We start from the raw sequence: 21206 nt of genomic DNA on the forward strand, positions 1-21206 counted from the left end.
CACCGTTTGTGATAACCAAGATTTTGATTTGTCTAATTTATATATACTTAACCCACATGCATGCTCTAATATTAAATATTACTAGAACACAAAGTCCCATAAAAATCAGGCATTCTTCCATATATACCGAACTGCATGCTTGAACTACCTGATACTCCTCCTAACATTTGAAGCAGACCCAGAAAACTCACACCACTCACTAGACCAAGTTAACAACATGGGAAGCCTTCCGGTAAATCTTTCTGTTTTTCATATTCTTTTTAATTCCAAATTTCTTGTTCAAAGAAGATATGCATGTTCAATTATGTTTATATCTTTCTTACTTGCGTTGGTGTGTGATTTTAGTTTACCACCTCTGATCTTCACACGATCACTAGCGGATTTCAGAGCAGTCCCACATTGCTATGTACACCACTAATGGGAACCACAGTGGACCAAATGCTGATTGAGATGCACAAGGCTAAGGAAATTGGAGCTGACCTTGTAGAGATCAGGCTTGACTGTTTGAGAAACTTCAATCCTCATGCAGATCTGGGAAGTCTTATTAAGCAGAGTCCTCTGCCCACTCTTGTCACTTATAGGTAATGAACAATCAAGTTTTAGCCTGAAAATTTAAGCTAGATGCTTGTGTTTCATAACTTTGCCCTAAGTAATTACCATCTTCAAGTACATTTCAGGCCAGTATGGGAAGGTGGCCAATATGAAGGTGATGAAACCAAGCGACAAGATGCACTTCGCTTAGCAATGGAATTGGGAGCTAATTACATTGATATTGAGCTTGAGGTACCTAGCTAGCTATGTTGTTAACAATCCCTTCACATAAAACATACATTATTGACCAACCAAGTTAAGAAATTCTTTTTCTTGCATTGAAAGGTAACATTGAATTAACAAATGGATTTGTGAATTCTAAATGTTCATTGACTTGCACTGTTGCACATCAATTTTTTTGTGGAGGTGTAAAACTAGGAGTCTGCATAATCCTTGCAGACTTAGTTCTTCTGTTTTACAAGAAATCTCTGGTGCCTGACTCTCTCTGTGTGTTGAAATCAAAGTAAAGAAAAATAATATGACTTAAGTAACATGTTACTTGGATTTTTATGCTTACCTACTTTCACAGGTTGCCCATGATTTCAACAATTCCATCTATGAAAAGAAGCCTGAGAACTTCAAAGTTATTGTTTCTTCTCACAATTTTCATAACACTCCATCTGCCGAGGCCATTGGCAATCTTGTGGCAAGAATCCAGGCCACTGGAGCAGACATTGTGAAGATTGCGACCACTGCATTGGACATTACAGATTGTGCACGAATTTTTCAGATTACTGTGCATTCACAGGTAATGCAAATTCCACATTAGTATTGTTATCCTTTCCTTGCTTATGTACTATTTTCTTAAAAAGATTTTATGAGTTTGCAAGTGACATATTTTTCAATTTGTAGGTGCCAACAATAGGTATTGTTATGGGAGAGAGAGGTTTGATCTCGCGATTACTTAGCCCCAAGTTTGGTGGATATCTTACTTATGGTGCATTAGAAGCTGGCGCAATATCAGCTCCTGGGCAACCAACTGCAAGAGATTTGTTGGATTTATACAACTTTAGACTCATTAGGCCTGATACCAAAGTATATGGGATTATTGGGAAGCCTGTTGGCCACAGCAAGAGTCCTCTACTATTCAATGCAGCATTCAAGTCAGTTGGTCTTAATGCAGTTTATGTGCATTTTTTGGTGGATGATGTTGAAAAGTTTTTCAATACCTATTCATCTGTTGATTTTTCTGGATGCAGGTATTATCTTCTTCCAGAGAGTCTTACTATAGTGTGACATTTCTCATGATTCATAATTTGGTTCATACACTTGATTACTGCATAAACTAATTGGTTTTGCTTTTAGACATCATATATGTATCATTGAGAACTTTTCTGGTGGAGAAATAACTGGAACTTATTTGGAATACAGTTTCTAGTAATAATAATATAATTAGTACTTGTATTTCTTGATAAAGGAAAAATAACTCAGATTAATTTGAAATACAGTTGTACTATTCCACATAAGGAGGCAGCACTCAAATGCATGGATGAGATTGATTCCATTGCCAAGGTATTTGATTAATTTCACCTTGCAGCATTCATATAGATATTGTCCTACATATCAGAACTTGGTTTACATTATGTTCTTGATTTTTACAGAAAATAGGAGCTATCAATAATATTGTCAGGAGACCTGATGGGACGTTAGTTGCTTTCAACACGGACTACATTGGTGCCATCGCTGGAATTGAGGATGGATTACGAGGTCCTACCATCTTTTTCATGCTACTATGCTATTCAAATTCTGTTAATAGAATATCAGATATTGTGCCTCTGACACAGTTTGTTCCTTTACAGGTATGAATGGTGCAATTCCTGAAGGTAAATCACCCTTGGCTGGAAAGTTGTTTGTGGTCTTGGGAGCTGGTGGTGCTGGCAAGTCACTTGCATATGGTGCTGCACAAAAGGGAGCAAGAGTTGTAGTTGCCAACCGCACATATGGTAAAATTCTAGAACTGTGTTGTACCGTTGTAGATATACGTCCCTTTCTATAACATTTAGTGAATTATAATTCTTGGGATTTTGTGTCAATATTCAATAATTGTACTATTCTAATGGCTGAAAAGAAAGGTGCTAAGGGAAGTTCCTCTAGGAACATGTAATGCGTAAAATGGTCCTATAGGAAACAGTGTGCCATACTTGGGGAGTTTTATCTACAATTTCTTATTCATTGTGATAGTCCCGATTAAAGTCTGCGTTTTATAACTGCTGCAGAACGAGCTAAGGAGCTGGCTGACAAAGTTGGTGGACAAGCTATGACTCTTGCTGAAGTGGATAATTTCCACCCAGAAGAAGGAATGGTTCTTGCAAACACTACATCTGTGGGAATGAAGCCTAAAATTGATGATACCCCTATATCTAAGGTCAGTTTTCTTCTATGTTGTTCATCTTACATTCATTGCTGAGTTTGCTTTTAAAGATTGAAGAGACAGTTGTCACTGTTCCTCGGTTATATGTTTACCCTATATATTCACTCTAACCATATGTGACCTCATGTCTTCATCAACAGTAAATTCTAAAGTAGTATGATCTTTTTTATTCTGCAGCAAGCTCTGAGGCACTATTGCTTAGTTTTTGATGCCATTTATACACCAAAAGAGACTAGACTCCTGCGGGAAGCAAAAGAGACTGGAGCTGCTGTTGTATTTGGGACAGAGATGTTGATCAGACAAGGCTTTGAACAATACAAAAACTTCACTGGTTTGCCAGGTAAAATGAACAAAATTTACCGAGTCTTATCTAAAAGTCTTTTTCCCATTTAATGGCTCTTATTATTTACTTATTCTTTTTTGTTTTATTCCTATTGCAGCACCTGAAGAATTGTTTAGGCAGCTCATGGAGGAACATGCATAAGCGAGGATTTGCATGGACACTCTACTGTTGCATCTGATTCTATGCTATATATGCTTCTCAACTGCAGCAGATTTTCTTTGCTTTTTGCACAATGTGATAAGATTTGATTTTGCTGTATGAATAAACATTTTGTTTTCATCTCTGGAAAAGCTTCAAAAAAATGGATGGCAAACCTTGATAACTGGATATGATGAGAACAAGTTAAAAGAACTTATGTGGGATTAATCAAATGGTATTGTTATGCAATTATGCAAGGATCTTTACCTTAATTCTTATGGTATCAGTCCATAATGAAACCAATCTTGCAGAGGTTAATATCATTGATTCATTGAACTTAATGAGGCATAAAATCAATGAATAAATTGCAACTATAAAATGTAATTTTTCATCAGTCAAAATCTGGTATTCCAATATTCAATATATTGGGCCATACATCAGAACTATTATCACATGAGGGTAAGGATATGACCCTGGAAGGATGTAAAATTTAATCTAGGGGAAGACTAACAAGAAAAATAGATTGGAGGATACAATGATTTTAAACTCATGTCAATGGTAGCACCTGCAGAGAAACTTTCCAAACTTTTGAATCCTGCAGTTAAAATATCAAATTCAAAGATATGGTGACCCCATCTCAATAGTATGATGTACATAACATTAATTTTCACCACATTATTTTTGTAGGTACATTCTTATGCTTTGTTTTTCATATATAGTTTTCGGTACTATTAAAGTTAAAGAAACGCAGATGTGGTGTTTTTAAAATAATAAAAAATTGATCATATTAGGAAAATTTGGATTGCAAAAGGAGAAGTTTATGTGCAATTAGATTTGAAATCACTTAAGATAGTCCTGTCCATACCAATTCTTTGGATTGACAAAAATTCACCGTACTAACAATCTGGGATTGAAGGGAGTTGTACTTTTGTTTCAAACCAAGACCATCCAAAGTTCCAAACCTAACTTTTTATTTTCCGAAGAAAGGCAAGTATTTGCCACAGAATGACAAAGAATCAAAGATCCATATGGTGGTGTCCAACAAAAATAATATATCTAGGAACATAAAATATAATCTCATAGTCTCTTGTCAAATTAATTAGCATATCGATTATTATAATAATCTATGTTTGATAGACACCCACCTTTAGAAAGAAAAAACAAAAAAACAAAAGACTTGGAAATGTAATTGGGCAGCCACACCAAACATTTGTGAACTGTTGGTCACACATCTACACTCTACAGGTTATGGTGGTTTATACAGGTTATCCTTAATTTATTACCCCAAGACTCGCAATTGGGAAAAGACAAGAAATTAGGTATTAATAAAAAAATTAGGGAACCCCCAATTCCCAATTGGATGGGGCCAAAGTGAAGGACAGTTTGGTAAAACCAGCTTCTTAAAAGATCGCCATCGTCTAGGCAGAGTGACAGAGTCAAAGAGACGTTGACCGCTCACGTGACGGCCTTGTGCTTCAAGCAATCAGGCCTTCACCTTCACCTACCTACCTCTCTGCGTCTGTGGCTCTGCCGATGAATTACCGATTCCAAAATTCAAAAGTTAGTTGGTTAAGCAAGTTCGTGATAGAGATGAAGAAAGTTACGGTGTTATATATATGTAGTAGTCATGGCAGCTTCTACTCTCCCATATATATACACCTAACCCGACCCACCAACCGCGGTCTTTCACTCTCTCTCTATCTCTCACGCACCAAAAGCATTAAAGTTTGCTGACAGTGGTCGCCATCTTCGGAGCTCAAACCTCAAGCAATTGACACACAATGACTCTCGGCAGCGTCCCGGTAACACTTCTACTTCTGCATTCAGATTTGAGATTCTCCCTCTGCCCATGTCTTTTCATTTCTGTTTCTAAGAATCTGGTTTTTGAGGGCAGCGAGGATTGTGATATCAATATAGGGTCAAGGTGTGTGAATTGTTGTTTCGAACAGAAAATGGGTTTTGGGTTTTATGGTTCTTGCTGTTTTCGGTTGAGAGACTTTTCCCAGTAACCAAAAAGACAATTCATTTTTGCTTCGTATGTTTAAAAATTTGATATATTTTGCTTCATTCTTTCTGCCTTCTAAGAAAATTCAGTGGAAAAATTAGCATATGCTTAGGTGTTTAAGCTTTATTTTACTTTCATTTGTACTATTCACAAAACCAAAGTGAGAAAGTTAGGCTTTCATTTTTTTTCCCCTGTTGTTAAAGTTAGTATAATAGCACCCTGCTGTAAATTGTATGCTCATTTTTCTTGAACTCATTGGGTGAACTGCTAGTTTGCTGCTTTGGATCTTCAAACCAACAATGGAACTCGGAGAAATTCAACACTAATCTGCGCGCCAGTAATGGCGGAATCAGTTGATCAGATGCTGGTCCAAATGCAAAAGGCGAAGGAAGTCGGTGCTGACCTTGTTGAGATTCGGTTAGACTTCTTGAAGAACTTCAGTCCAAGACAAGATCTGGAAATATTGATCAAACATTGTCCTTTGCCAACTCTTGTCACTTACAGGTAATTATTGAACCTATTGATTTATCGTTTAGTTTAATAAAATCTGTTTAGTATATATACTAGTCAAAATTGCAGTGTTCAAGAATTTGACTACAAACTTATGCCCTTTATGGCTAGGGGACTGAATAATGTATACCAAATCTCAAGTTATGCTTTTAGTTGCTGAGAAAGTTCAATAAATATTGGGTGACAAGAGTAGTTCATTGTTTTGTTTATGTTGTTTTAGTTACTTCATATTGAAAACTCACTTCGAAACTCAATTTTGTGGGTTCTCAACAGTAGAAAGGTTCACACCCTAAATTTCATCTTTTCTTTTCGTTATCTCAACAACTAAATGGGGCATTATCATTAAAAATTTGAGTGTGATGATGGCCATGGGTTACTGTTATTGGTTTCAAGGATTGTTTGTAGGGACAAAAATTCCTCTCCAAGTATGCATCATGTATTGGAATTGCTGCTTAAACATGTTTTCCTATTTTATTGGAAGTAGTTTGGAACTATTTTGCATTGAAATATCTCCATTAAGTGCAATTTAGCAATCTTTCTTATGCATCATATACCTTATAGGCCAGTATGGGAAGGTGGTCAATTTGATGGTGATGACAACAAGCGACAAGATGCACTGCGTCTAGCCATGGAATTGGGAGCAGATTATATTGATGTTGAATTGAAGGTAGGAATCTCATGTATCTGTGAAATTCACAAAGTTGTGTAGTTACAGTTGAAATGTTTATTTATTTATTTTAATCTTCATGTCCACTGCATATATGCAACCTTTAATGATATATAACCAACAAACTGAATAGCATAAAGCATAGACAGAACGGCATGAAAGAATAAAAGTTGGAATTTGCTTTTAGAAAATTGGTCAATCAGAACTCAAGTTGGCAGTTCTGATAATCTAGTCACTAAGACTTTCAAGTTTTTCTCTTGAAGGTAGCCAATGACTTCTACAGTTCCATTGAAGGGAAGAAGCCAGAAAAAGTCAAAATCATTGTTTCTTCACACAACTATCAGAATACTCCACCAGCTGAGGAAATTGGTAATCTTGTTGCAAAGATACAAGCTACTGGAGCTGACATAGTGAAGGTCGCAACAACTGCCTTAGACATCACTGACTCTGCACGCATATTTCAAGTACTAGTGCGTTCTCAAGTAAGTGACTCAAACCCATTGATCTGCTTTATGAAACTAAGGACTCTTTTCATGTAGCATTTGAACTATTGGTATATTGTGATGAACATGATCGGTAATGACAATGGACATGAAAACAAGATAAAATTAATTTGTTGAACCTGTAAATATAAAAACAAAATTTTTAGCAGAGATCCAGATTTGACTTTTTCTTTGAGTAAACTAAAAAATATGAAATAATATTTCTTCTGATTTTGAGTTATCTGGTTATACGACATCTTCTACAGTGTGAATGACATTTCAACTGAAACTGTAGGTCCCAATAATAGGACTTGTTATGGGAGAGAAGGGTTTTATCTCACGCATACTTAGTGCAAAATATGGTGCATTTCTCACATTTGGTACACTAGAGGCAGGAGTGGTGTCAGCTCCAGGCCAACCAACTGTAACAGATCTGTTGGACTTGTACAATTTCAGACTGATAGGGGCTGATACCAAAGTACATGGTGTGATAGGAAATCCTATTGGTCACAGCAAAAGTCCTCATCTTTACAATGCAGCATTTAAATCAATTAATTTCAATGGGATTTATTTGCCTTTGCTGGTTGATAGCGTTGCAAATTTTCTTGACACCTATAACTCCCCAGATTTTGTCGGATACAGGTAAAATCTGATCTCAGAAGCTTCAGCCTAACCTGTACTTTTCTTTATATTTTAGGTCTATGGTCCTTTCTGTCAATGTTTGAATTCTGCATATGGAGTGTCAAATCTTGGTGTCTTCAAGAGTCACTTTAGTTTTGTATTCTTTTTACAAGCAAGTTATTGCTTGTTAGTCGTTGACTTCATTTTAAATCTCAGCAGCTTTGGATGTTGATTTAAGATGTTAAATTTTTTAGAAGTCAATGCAAGTAATAAAAATAATGTACCTTCTTACAAATTCTTTGGATATATGAAATTTAAACAATGATAAATTTCAGTTTATATGGTTAATTTAGACAGCATAACAAATCCTGAATTCCCTGAAGATTTGTTTTGTAAATGGGAATAATATTTATTTATTTGAAACACAGTTATACAATTCCTCACAAGGAGGCTGGATTTAAATGCTGTGATGAAATGGCTCCAAGTGCCAAGGTACATGATTACTTACTTTCTTTGTTATCTTTTCTGAAATATTGCCATAGCAGCCCATCCTTTGACCTATGAATAGTTTGCCATAAAATTTGTCTAGGGAGGTCATTCAGAGCTCATCTAAATGTCATGCATCTTTAAAATAATTTCTAACTTTGATCCTTTTTTACAGGAAATAGGAGCTATTAGTTGCATGATCAGGAGCCCGACAGATGGGAAGTTAATGGGCTACAATGTGGACTATCTTGGGGCAATTGCAGCTATTGAGGAAGGACTTCGAGGTTTCTATAGATTTTTCAAGCTATTCAATATTCATCGACTAAGCTATTTTGGAAGGTTGAATAACCATAATAATTTTCTTGGCAGCATTAAACATGTCGGATAATATATCTGGTTCCCCGTTAGCTGGTAAATTATTTGTGGTCATGGGAGCTGGTGGTGCTGGAAAAGCACTTGCATATGGTGGAAAAGAAAAGGGAGCAAGAGTGGTAGTTGCCAATCGCACATACGGTGAGAATCTTCAGTCGTACGCTATTACTTTGCCAGCCATTTTTCTTGGTCTTAGTCCTTAATGAATTACAAACTATAATGCTAGAAAGCATCTCTTCTACCAAATTCTTATAAGAATAATAAAATTTAAAACATGTTGTAAGTTTAATTAACGAGCAAGAACAAGCATGTGAAAAGAAAGCTTTCTTTTATTGAAATGGAGAGTAACTATTGTTTGGATGCAAAATGGAGTTATTGTTACCTTCTTTTCAGTTTTCTCCATGGCTTGTACATTTTCTTTGTGTCTTGATCTAAAAAAGTTTAAAATGTTTTGTGGCATGATAACCAATAAAAAAACAATGATTTATTGTTATCGTTTCATTGATTTAAATATGTTCTCTCTCTCTCTCTCTCTCTCTCTCTCTCTCTCTCTCTCTCTCTCTCTCTCTCTCTCTCTCTCTCTCTCTCTCTCTCTCTCTCTCTCTCTCTCTTCATTTAATTTGAAGTGAAATTTACCTTGTCAGATGGAATTGAGTATTCTATTTCTTAGCAAGTTCATTTTTTTCCTAACTGCTAGACAAAGCCAAGGCACTTGCAAATAAAGTTGGAGGAGAGGCTATTACACTTGCAGAATTGGAAAATTTTCATCCAGAGGAAGGAATGGTTGTTGCAAATACCACATCTGTTGGAATGAAACCAAGAATTGATCAAACACCCCTATCCAAGGTTGCCTCCCGTCATATTTTCTGGTTACATATGCAGTGGCCAATTTGATAAAAGATAATGTTTTCGCTGAAGTTTTATCCATATATTGCAATTAGGATTTAAGTGTAATTCTAGTTATTTTTTTGTAGGTATTTATGTATAAAATTCTTTGCAAATGCATTGCACTGATGAGTGATGACCCCCATGTTGACTTCTAATCTTCATATGCTGAATTAAGTTGACATATCTTTTTCTTTTTTTTCCTCTGACAGAAAGCTCTGAAACACTACTCTTTGGTATTTGATGCCATTTATACACCTAAATGGACCAGACTCTTACAAGAAGCAAAAGAGTCTGGAGCAGCCGTTGTTTTTGGGACAGAAATGTTCCTCAATCAAGCATTTGTACAGGTTGAAAAGTTTTCTGGTGTACCTGGTAAGTTTAATATGAAAGTTTTAACAATTCAAGTAATCATCTCTGTAAGACCTTTTATTTTAACCACACTTTTAACTTGTCATGTTCTTTGCATCATTGTTTATTAATGCAGCACCAAAGCAACTGATCAGAGATGTGTTGGCCAGAAATACATAAGGAGGAATTTGTCTCAACTCTGCTGTTGCAGCTAATCCTGTGCTTTCCAGTTGCAGCCAACTCATTTGGATTATGATTTTTGCAAGTTCCTGTTCACTTATCCTGTTGTACCAATAAATTTCCAATTTCACATATGGAATATCTTGTGAACATGAATTCATAAGTTTTCAATGTTACCGTTGGCCGTAAATATTTGGCCATAGTTAGGGTCATTCCCCATGAAAGGATTTTGTAGCCTACTCCCAGAACTTCTGGACAATGTTTCTAAGTCAATACATCAAAGGAAGTTCATTTTTATCTCTTTTGTTTCAATCTGAATCTGATTTTTGACATTATATTGCAGTAGCTTCAAGATATTAATATAGCTTCAGCAATTGATGAAGTAACCCTTTATCTACAAAGTTGGCATTAGACCCACCAATGAAATGTTCCATTCACCTTGTATCCAATATTCAAGTTGTAATATTCTTGCCAGCTTGCAAAGCTCTCTAAGTTGCACAATTTTAATTCTTTTACATGTTCTTTGTGTTTCATTGCTATGATTCAAAAGTTTGTTCAATTTCTCACCGCCCACCTTATCTAATATTCTCGCAACTACTACTACTTATTTTCTCCTCACTTTATACACCAACACTTGCTTCAGCTTTTTGATACAAAATTAGGGAGCACAAAAGTTGACAGCTTGTTACTTGTTACAAATAATGAGTTTAATAAGTGGGTCAAAATATGAGCAAAAGTATTAGAAATAAATTATGTGCTTCAATTCTAATTATGTATTACAAATTAAAGATTATACAACTATAAATGTGACCTTATACATACCAAAAAGGTATTATAAATCCGCGACTTTTTGGTTTATACACTCCTTAATATTTTTCTATTGGAAATGCATCTTGTGTGCATGACATTGTAGTAAAAATATACATGGAAAAGAAATATGAATCTATGATCACAGTGATAGTCAAGGACACTCTAAGGCATGAACTTAAACTTGCAAAATCTAGATGTGGAAAGAATCATCTAATCCAACCGTCTTTATTTGAGATCCTGACCACAATTTCTAGACATTTCCTGAAATTTTAAAATCAGCCCAATGACATAGTAGAAAACTATCATTAACCACATTGACCTAGAAAACAAAATTTTAAGAGAAGTACTACTCTTAAATTCGTGTCTCAAATTATGGTTTGTTATTTCAATATTTGAAGAGTTCTTAATTTTGATTTTTGACTCCCCATTTTTAAAATAAGAAAAACGAATTTGTGTCTCAAATTTGAATGTAAAGAATGCAATAGTATTTTATAAATTTTTTCGTATTTATAAAATTGTTCGGAAAATGAAAGTCTTTTTGAAAAAAAAATGTACAAACTTGTATAGTACGCAAATTAACTAACTACGGTTCATTTATTTACAAGTAAAATACTAAAATATATACTGCCACGTCATCATTTGAATCCAAAATTACATATACTGCCACACATTTGGGATCCCAAATACAAATTTGGGATGTCCTGCTAAAATTGCAATTTCACAGGAACTCAGGGACTCCTCCCCCCTTCTCCTTCCGCTCTGCCTCCGAATATTTTTTGCTGAGTTTCGGTTCTCGCTCTCTCCCTCTCTTTCTCTAAAGCGGAAACCCAAAGTAAGTTGTTCTTCTTCTCTCTGTCTCTCACTCTCTCTCTGAGCTTCCTCTCGCCAGCACGATTTTTAGGGTTTTTGAAATTTCTGCTTAATTACATAATTGCCCTTCGCTCCTTGGTAATTACGAACGCCCTTACTTGTTCATTTCTTCTTGCACGAGCTTCATTTTGGCTGTTTTGCTTCTCAAGCTCTGGACTTCTAATCCTGCAATCCTGCATTTACTTAATTTGTTTTTTTTTTTAAACATATTGAATATATATATATATATATATTTGTATATATTTGGGTTTGTGTTGCTTTTGTTGTACGTGTTACGAATATGGCTGTTTGTGAGGGTATGATTGGTAGCTGAATAGAATGGAGGAAAGAAGAAGAAAGTTAAGTGCTCAAGTGTTTTTTGTTTTTTCAATATGATGACTATTCTACACGAGGCTTGTTTGACTTCATTAAAATGATAGATGAATCAAGGAAAGGCATACAAGGAATCGGGGGGGTACTTGGTTGATCAATGTGGGGTGAAGTAAATAATGAGTTTGTGGGGTAGATTAAGATACTAGAGGAAAAGGGTGGGTCTGATTGACTTCAAATTCGTGTTTGGAAGTACTTTGGTCTTTGGTATAATGTGGTTGGCTATTTCTTTTTCAGTTTTATTTTTGGGTTCATAGAATAGTTTTAGAGTCTAGGTGGATGTATCAGATACTGATACTTTCAGAAGGGATTAGATTATCTGTAATCTTCGTTTATTGCATACGCACTTTATTTATATTTTTCATATGTAAATAAATTTTGTTTAAAAGTACATATCTACTTATTAAATACAAATATATGTATGTTTATACATATGTACAATTAACATAATGTACGTATGGTAATTGTTTCTGATTCTTTGGATATGCATTTGGGCGGCAGGTTTGAGATCTCAGGTTTGGGCTTCTGTGGTTTTGGGTGGTATTTTCATGCAATGGGGCTGTCCTGAACCTCTTGGTTGGGAAAGCCAGATTTTTGTTTCTCATACTTTTATAGGACAGCTTTCCTTCAGCCCATTCTGATAATAATTACTGAATGGTAAGTGAATATGTTGTTTCATGTTAATTAGATATATACATAGCTGGTGGGAATGTTCGACTTAACTTGCTTGGTTTGTATTTGTGCAGGGTGAAGAGTCTGGATGACTGGACTGTGGAGAGGCAGGGGTAGATTTCTTTTTTTGTCTTGGTGTATATCCTGTATGTGAGAGAACCTAGGCAACTTTTTAATTCTAAATCACCCATGGAGTGCAACAAAGAAGAGGCAGTCAGGGCAATGCAACTTTCAGAAATAAAGATGCAAAAGAATGATTTTACAGGAGCAATGAAAATGGCACAGAAGGCTCAACAACTCTTCCCTGAGCTCGAGAACATTTCTCAATTACTTGCAGTCTGTGAAGTTCACTGTTCAACAGGGAACAAGGTAGGTGGATCTGAAATGGACTGGTATAGAATTCTTCAGATTAAAGAACATGATAATGAGGCAACCATCAAGAAACAATACAGAAAACTTGCGCTGTTACTTCATCCTGATAAGAATAAGTTTGGCGGTGCTGAGGCTGCTTTTAAGCTGATCTGCGAAGGAAACAGGGTGCTGGCGGACCAAGCAAAACGTTCTATATATGACGCGAAGTGTAGAGCTCTAAAAAGAACTGGTGGACCAAATGGAGACATATTTGTCAGGAAACATCGTGATGCTGCAAGCAATGCTCAGAATATTCCTCAGTCACAGTACTCTACCTTGAATCAACATCAACAGGTGCCAAAAGACACATTCTGGACATGTTGCCCCTTTTGTGGTATTAAGTACCAATACTACAAAGACTTTGCAAATCGATTGTTACGCTGCCAAAGATGCCGAAGACCCTTTATTGCTCATGAATTGGGTATTCAAGGTGTGTGTCCGGAATCTCTCAGGAATCAATTTCCTAATCGCACAGAGCCTCCAAGTCAGGGTCCTTCAAAGGTGGGAAGTTTTGTTGGTGTCAGTGGGGTTTCTAAAACTGAAAAGAAAGATGTTGGGCATGGGTTTGGAGTAGGGAAGGAAGGTGTTGAAATGTTCAAGTCTGGTTCAATGAAGTCCAAGGATTCAGGAACTTCAAGAAATATGAACAATAGAAGAGGAAGGAATTCAGTTTTTGAATCTGGTGAAAGTTGTACTGGAAGTACAGCTAAAGCTGATTCTGAACATGTTATTCAAGAAAAGGTCAGTAATCCTTCTGAACTCAATGGAGGCCATCACCATAGGAGATCGTCAAGAAAAAGGCAGGGTCTTTCTTCCAATGAAAATCCTGATGATGATGATGATGTTTTTTTGAGTCCTCCAAAGAGGTCGAAGGAGAGCCAGTTTTCCAGTGCTACTGAAAAGGAGAGGAAGAATGCAGCAATGGAGGGTGGGGTATCTAAAAATGATTGGCAAACCGATTCTGCTGCTGCTTCTGTGGATGGACATAAGAAAGAAGCAAACAAAAAAGTGAGTGCCCCTCTAGATGAAAATTTGCCCAGCAAAAAAAGTAAAACTGGTGAATTTGAGTTAAAGGTAAAGGAAGCAGCCATGCCAGATAACAATGACAATAAGTCCAAAGCTGATGGTGGTCCTGGACCAAATTCAAATGATGCATCCATGCCAAAGGTTGTTGTGGTTCCTGATCCTGAATTCAATAAGTTTGCGCTTGATGAGGATAGGTTACAAAGCATTTTCAATACTAATCAAATATGGGCTCTTTATGATCCATTAGATGGCATGCCAAGATTCTATGCTTGCGTCAAAAAAGTATTCAGGCCTGGATTTAAGTTGAAAATCACCTGGCTGGAGCCCAATCCAGTTGACCAAGGTGAGATTCATTGGCATAACAAGGAGTTGCCAGTTGCTTGTGGTAAGTTCAAACTTGGGCACACCGACGAATTTACAGATCATCTTGTGTTTTCTCATCAGATGCACTGCACAAAAGGCAGTGGTAAAAGCTCTTTCCTGGTATATCCTAGAAAGGGAGAAACTTGGGCCATCTACCAGAATTGGGATATTGGATGGAGTTCTGAGCCTGAAAAGCACATACCATACAAATTTGAATTTGTGGAAGTCCTGTCAGATTTTCGTGAAAATATTGGCGTTGGAGTAGCGTATTTAGGCAAAGTAAAAGGATTTGTCAGTCTGTTTGAGCGAACTGAGCAGCATGGGGTCGTCCAGTTTCAAGTGCCACCTAATGAGCTTTATAGATTTTCTCATCAAATTCCCTCTTTCAAGATGACTGGTGATGAAGGATATGGTGTTCCAAAAGGATCCTTTGAGTTTGATCCTGCTGCTTTCCATACCAATCTTGATGAATCCAGTGATCGAGGTGATTTGAAAATGGATAACAGAAGCATGAATACTGAAACTAATGGTTTGTCTCGTGAATTCCTAGAAAGTGAACCTAAAATTGTAATGGGTTCTGGGGGGACACGCACAGCTAAGAAACAGGAGAAGAATTATTCTGGAAGAGAGACTTCAATGCCTAGATCTCCAAGAAAGTCAAATAGTGAGTTTGTGAAGTCTGTTAAACTAGAAGCAAGGCAATGTGTTACTGTAGACAATGGCATAAAAAACATAAACCTGGGCAACCACATTCAACCCAGTGGAAGTGCTACTCCATTTCAGGCTGAGAGTATCAACACACCAAAGAACCATCAGAACACTGATTTTGAGAGAGAGAATTTTAGGCTTAGAAGATCACCAAGGGATATAAGCAAGGACAATACCAGAGCAAATGTAAGTATGAAGCACCCAGTTTCCGCTAACGATGACAACCATCCCCGCTTGACTCAGTCTAAAATAAACTCTTTTTTTAGTCAGTCTGATGACAGAATGAATGATCAGCATTCTATCAGTTCCATGAAAAGCCCTGTTTCCCCTCCATCTTCATCACCTGCCTGCAGATTATCTCAAACCCAGTTCTATGACTTTAATGTGCAAAAATCTGAGGAGAAATTTCAGCTTGGTCAAATATGGGCATTGTATAGTGATAGGAGTGGGATGCCTAACACTTATGCTCAAGTTAAGTGGATTCGGTCGAGGCCAAATTTTCAATTGCATATGGCATTGCTTGAGCCTTGCTCAGAACCGAGAAACATGTTTGAACCAGTTTGTTGTGGGACATTTAAAGTCAAAAATGGTCAAACCATGGTCTTCTCCCGCACCTCAATTTCTCATTGTTTAAAAGCCAAACCTGTTGGTGAGAAGATGTTTGAAATAAACCCTAGGAAAGGTGAAGTTTGGGCACTATACAAGAACCACAACCCTGAGATGTCCTGTCCTAACCCGGGGAAGGGTGAATGTGAAATAGTGGAAGTGCTGGAAGATAATGACTTGAGCACAAAGGTTGTGGTTCTGACACAGCTTAATGGATTTAAATCAGTATTTAAAGCTCCAAGAATCCAGAGATCAAGAAGTGGTGTCATCGATATACCGCGGGCTGAGTTAGGTAGATTTTCTCACCAACTTCCTGCTTTTCAGCATACTGGGGAGAGTGACAGTCGACTTGCAGGCTGTTGGGAGCTTGATCCGTCATCTATTCCTGGTATTATAATTTGTGTTTAGTTTGAAATCGGCAATGTGGTAACTTGTAGCATCCTTTGTATACCGTTGGTATAACTGATGAATTTTGCCTGAACCACTAGCTCTGTCTATTTCTTGGTGCAAATTTAATGCTGTTAACAAGTGGCAAGTACTGGTTTTCTCATATGCATGTGCTATTTTCTTTCTTTTCCTTTTTGTTTGTTTGCTTGCCTTGCATTTTAGATTGGCTTCATGGATGATGTAGGGTATGACTGAACCATGATAATTCCTAGAAGGGAGCATCTTTGTATATGTGGGGAAGATTGAATCCATTTGGGGACTGCACATTAGTGTATTATGACTGAGAGATCAGTTTCTTAACACTGTAGAGCAGGTATTATGACGGAAGGAACATTTGTGCTCTTGGTGTTTGAGGAAGCTGATTCTGGAAAAAAAATCAAATTGCCATACAAGATGTCCTTCTGGTCTGGATCAAAGGAAATCAATGTCCTTTGAAAATTTTATTTTGGTAGTTTTTTTGTGGTGTGATGCTCATGCTTGTGAATCATGCATCAGGAAAAAGCTTTGGTGTTTTGCAGATGGTGGAGCATGACCATCTGATGCTCACCTGCTCAACCTTGCAATCGATCTACTTTTAAACTAGTGTTTTTTTCAAATTTGGTATCTAAACTTTATTTCAACTTATACCTGGACTTTGATTTGACCCAATTGGATACTTAAATTTTTATTTTATGTCTAATAAGTACCTAATTCAATTTCCATTCAATTTGTTAACAGAACTCAGGGTTAAGTATGTCCAAAATTATCTTATTTCTTCTCTGCAGTCTAAGGCCCCACCCACCCACGCCGGCACCATAACTTCCTTCTTTCTTCTTTTTCGCTTAACCTCCACAGAAACTCAGCAACCTACACGCCACCTGCTCCTTCTTCATTTTCTGTTAACCTCTACAACAACCTACACATCAACGTCGCCTTCTTCTTCTTTACATATCCCCATCTTCTTCTCTCTCTCTCTCTCTCTCTCTTTTTTTTTTTTTTAATTTCAGATCCACAAGTATAAAACAAAACAAAAAATCAAGAATTCTCCCTTCCTACACCCACCCCGTACAAATCTCCCTCACCACACCATTCCGTACAAACCCAAGAATTTTTTTCCCTCATTTAGATCCCATCTTCTTTCTACTTGTTCTTCTCTTTTTTTGTTTTTTTCTGCTTCAGATCCCGCCTCTCTTCTTTTTCTACAAAACCTCATTCCCCGCGTCTTCTGATTCTTCCCAACTTAGATTTCATTGGATTTTAAAAGTCCAATGAAATTTAGGTGTCCCTAACTTAGATTTGAATGGATTCCAATGAAATCCAGGTGTCCTCAAAAAGTCATGGATTTCATTAAGTGAAGGATTTTAATAGATTTGGATGAATTTGAATGCATTTTATAATAAAATATTTTATCTCTTACCTTAAAGTAAGGATAAAACCTTGTACTTTCTCTTATTTTATTTGGCACTGTGGATCCAGGTTTGACCATCATATCTGGTGCAATTGTATTCAAGGCCTTTAGAACTTTGTTGAAATTTCTGCTTGCTGTGGAATGTGCTCGATCAAACGTCTTACGAGTTAAGCAATATCGAGAACTTTGACCAATGGTGAGTAAAAATGTTGCAAGCATTTCTTCAACACAAATATATCTTGTATCTCGCAAATGTGTTTTTTCTCTAATAATTTTGCACAATTTTAGAAACACATCAGGATACATCCTATACACCTGTCGGAAGTGTTGAGGATCCTCATTCAATACCTTATGAATATAATCATATCCAATCGTACTAATTGGTCGTCGAGTTGGACGTTCAATACGTTCACCCCGTATAATAACCATTAACCCATTTAACACTTGAAGTATTGCTTGAACTGCCATTAACACTAACTTAATGGTTTCATAAAATGCTTCCTCCATTTCTTCGTCTATTTCTTCTCTCACCATTTCTTCTCCCACCATTTCTTCGTCCATTTCTTCTCCCTCCATTTCTTCTCCCACCTAAACAAAAATAAAAAATAAAAAAATATTACACTTTATATCTACCCCAATAACTAGTAACCTGCAGCATCTTTTTGATCCTATATTAGTCTGGCTAATGTATCATACAATAAAAAACTATATCTAGCCCAATAACTAATAACCTGCAGCATCTAAATTCTCACCTTTTACTTGCAGCATCTAAATTCCTTACATGATAGTGATTGCATGTTGACTAACAATATCAATAATATACCTGTATAAATTGTCAACTAACAAACTAAAAATGTATGTATATCTACCCCAATAATTAGCAACCTGCAGCATCTAACAGTGATTGTCGACTAACAATATCAATAACATACCTGTATAAATTGTCAACAAACAAACCAAAAAGGTATGTATATGAACAATGAAACTATAAAAGCATTCAAATAGGTTCACTGATTCAAACCAAATCAAAGTTTAAACAAAGTATTCCAAACCAAATTAAAGTTTCAACAAAGTATTCCAAATCAAAGTTTAAACAAAGTCATCCAAACCAAATTAAAGTTTCAACAAAGTACTCCAAAATACTCCAAAATATTAAACATTTTCTTAAATAACCACACTCATTCCACATTATAAGTTATCCACTCCAAACGCTCTTCAAGTGACATTTTCAAAAAGGCATCTTTCATTCCCAATTTATGAATAAATGCACCTGCTTTGTAGCGAGTGCGACTATCCAAGTTTGGGGTCTCCTTGATAGCATTCCATATATTGTTCTTGTTCTCTCTTTCCTTTTTCTCTATTTCACTTTTCTCTCTATCTCTTTCTCTTTTCTCCATCAGATTATGCATTCCTCGAATGTCAGTTGCAATTGCACTAATTGAATCCATGCCAAGAGAAATCTTTTCTAGAACATCGGCTCGAGTACTCATGGTATCAAATGAGCTAGAGTTCCCTTCATACTCGCTTCTAGTTCGTTTTTTCGGACCACTGTTTTCTAAGGGAACCTCCATATCAGTTTCCATGATAGGTGGGGATGAAGTATAATGTTCATGTAATGGAGCTTCGTATGACTGTTCATTTTGACTTTGGACATATCCCCCATGACTCTCATCAAATATATAGTCTTCTATCCTGACATGTCTGTTCTCTTCAACCCCATATATCCTTGCATCTGTTTCATCGCCCAATCCAATTGAGTTTCTCCCAGTAGCAGTTCCATTCCCAATTGCTATTCTCAAATCCTCATAGTCAGCAATCGTATCAGTACGAAGGTGCTTTTGATTTGGGTGAGACTATAAAAGAACAAACATATAATAATTAGTTCGATCTCATTAGTGCATAAGCACACTGTAAGTTATCATATAAATAAATAAAAATATAAAATCAAAATCTCACCTTAAAGTAATTTTCCCATACTTCATCACTAGCAGTGAATTTCTTTGTGCTTGAGTCCCACCCAAAACCAGAGCTATATCGCATAAGATCAGAATAATTGTGATACCGTTGCTTAAACCATTTCAATCGGCTCTGGTACTGAGCATAATTCTTTGCACAACCAAGCCTTTCATTCAGAATAGGAAGTATCTTTTTTTCTACTGTTTGTCTGCTTAGCAAACCATTGCTATCACGCCATCCACGATTGGCGGCATCAACCATAAGCTCTAACAACATAGAGCTCTCTTCTGCGCTCCACGGGTTATACCCAATTCTACCCTTTCCTTGTGAATCTCCCATTTATAATCTCACTATATTGTCCATGAAATATTTAATAAGTTATATACTTTTTTATGTCATTAATGCATGGACATGGATATGGCAAGTATTTATAAAGCAATAGAAAATATTCAATCCAATCAAGCAATAGAAAATATTCAATCCAATAAGTTATATACTTTTTTATAAAGCAATAGAAAATATTCAATCCAATCAAAAACATTCATTGAAAGCACACAACTGCCATTATGAAACCCTTAACATATTTACAAAAAATAAGAAATATGAATATAAAAACAAGAATAAAAAGCATGACATGAAAAGAATGCCACTAACCTTGTTGACACTAGAAACTTGTTCTTGTAATACCTGATTCTTTCTCCTATACTTTCTCAGCACAACTGTACATAACATGCATGTGAAATCAATGACTATTTATCAAATAAAATCAAATTAACACATTAACTCATACAGTTCCTCATATTGTTCCTCCCCATAAAAATTACTAATGAAGCTTGAGACAGATAGACAAGAGAGATGCATGCCTTATTAATTAGTTATACAAAAGTGAACCAAAATTGAAACTAATAAGTACTAGTGTAATCAAACCAGCCAATGCGTACAGGAAATGACTCAATTTCCCCAACATTATCATAATTGCTTGTTGGGGACAACAAAAATAAAAGTTTGTCGTCCAGCGATATCATCTTTTATATTGCATTTATATTTTATATATGATACTTATATAAATATTAATACTCATAAACATAAGAATTATATATACCACAATGAAGTATTCAAAGAGATTATGAAGATGTACAAACGTTCTTGTCATGTTCAGCTCCTCAAGATGTACAAGTCTGATTACATTATTACACATATGATTAGAAAACTGAATCCTTATTGTGTTGATAGCCATACTTTAATTTGTTGCCATGTTTACTGATGAAAGCCCAAGTTTTTTTTTAATTGAATCAAACCCATAATCGAATGTTTTCTTTTGGTGAACTGGGGATAAAGCCCAAGACAAAACAAACCAACTAACCAAATTAGCAAACAATGTCTCGCCACAATCAAATATTCAACTGTGGGAAAGAAGCTAATTAAAGAGCTGAAAAAAATAAAGGGAGGAGATCGGAGTGTCCCTAGATTACGTGAAGGATATATGTTGCCATGGCATTGTCTGGTGGCCCTTACCTCTCTCCAATCAAAGAAAGAATCACCGATTCACAATCACTGTCCATTAGTCAAACGAATAGGT

General features: G+C 36.2%; 3 protein-coding genes and 1 pseudogene across 4 annotated transcripts; 3 read left to right on the forward strand and 1 right to left on the reverse strand.

Annotated features, from left to right (window-relative positions):
* Positions 1-217: 217 nt before the first annotated feature.
* On the forward strand, positions 218-3446 carry LOC147280935 (bifunctional 3-dehydroquinate dehydratase/shikimate dehydrogenase, chloroplastic-like). Its single transcript, XM_086248015.1, has 11 exons — positions 218-232; positions 346-581; positions 678-783; positions 1121-1339; positions 1444-1790; positions 2040-2103; positions 2193-2298; positions 2391-2534; positions 2808-2956; positions 3140-3302; positions 3403-3446. The coding sequence occupies exons 1-11, from the start codon at positions 218-220 to the stop codon at positions 3444-3446; spliced, it is 1593 nt and encodes a 530-aa protein (XP_086104141.1).
* A 1544-nt stretch (positions 3447-4990) lies between these two features.
* LOC147280936 (bifunctional 3-dehydroquinate dehydratase/shikimate dehydrogenase, chloroplastic-like) lies at positions 4991-10299 on the forward strand. Its single transcript, XM_086246795.1, has 11 exons — positions 4991-5245; positions 5720-5952; positions 6520-6625; positions 6889-7107; positions 7403-7749; positions 8157-8220; positions 8390-8498; positions 8584-8727; positions 9284-9432; positions 9684-9846; positions 9959-10299. Exons 1-11 carry the CDS (start codon positions 5225-5227, stop codon positions 10000-10002), a joined length of 1599 nt encoding a protein of 532 aa, XP_086102921.1. The 5' UTR covers positions 4991-5224; the 3' UTR covers positions 10003-10299.
* Positions 10300-11526: 1227 nt separating this feature from the next.
* Positions 11527-16334, forward strand: LOC147280937 (uncharacterized). 2 transcript variants are annotated; one of them, XM_086248798.1, is made up of 3 exons: positions 11542-11644; positions 12553-12708; positions 12798-16334. In XM_086248798.1, the coding sequence occupies exon 3, from the start codon at positions 12913-12915 to the stop codon at positions 16243-16245; it is 3333 nt and encodes a 1110-aa protein (XP_086104924.1). In that variant the 5' UTR covers positions 11542-11644; positions 12553-12708; positions 12798-12912; the 3' UTR covers positions 16246-16334. The 2 variants fall into 2 exon arrangements, with proteins under 2 accessions (XP_086104925.1, XP_086104924.1); XM_086248799.1 differs by lacking the exon at positions 12553-12708 and having other exon boundaries at positions 11527-11644.
* Positions 16335-18849: 2515 nt separating this feature from the next.
* LOC147280938 (uncharacterized protein At2g29880 pseudogene) lies at positions 18850-19966 on the reverse strand (annotated as a pseudogene).
* Positions 19967-21206: the final 1240 nt, after the last annotated feature.

This window comes from Dryas octopetala, chromosome 6 (assembly GCF_963921425.1).
Source record: "Dryas octopetala chromosome 6, drDryOcto1.1, whole genome shotgun sequence".
NCBI classification, from domain to species: domain Eukaryota; kingdom Viridiplantae; phylum Streptophyta; class Magnoliopsida; order Rosales; family Rosaceae; genus Dryas; species Dryas octopetala.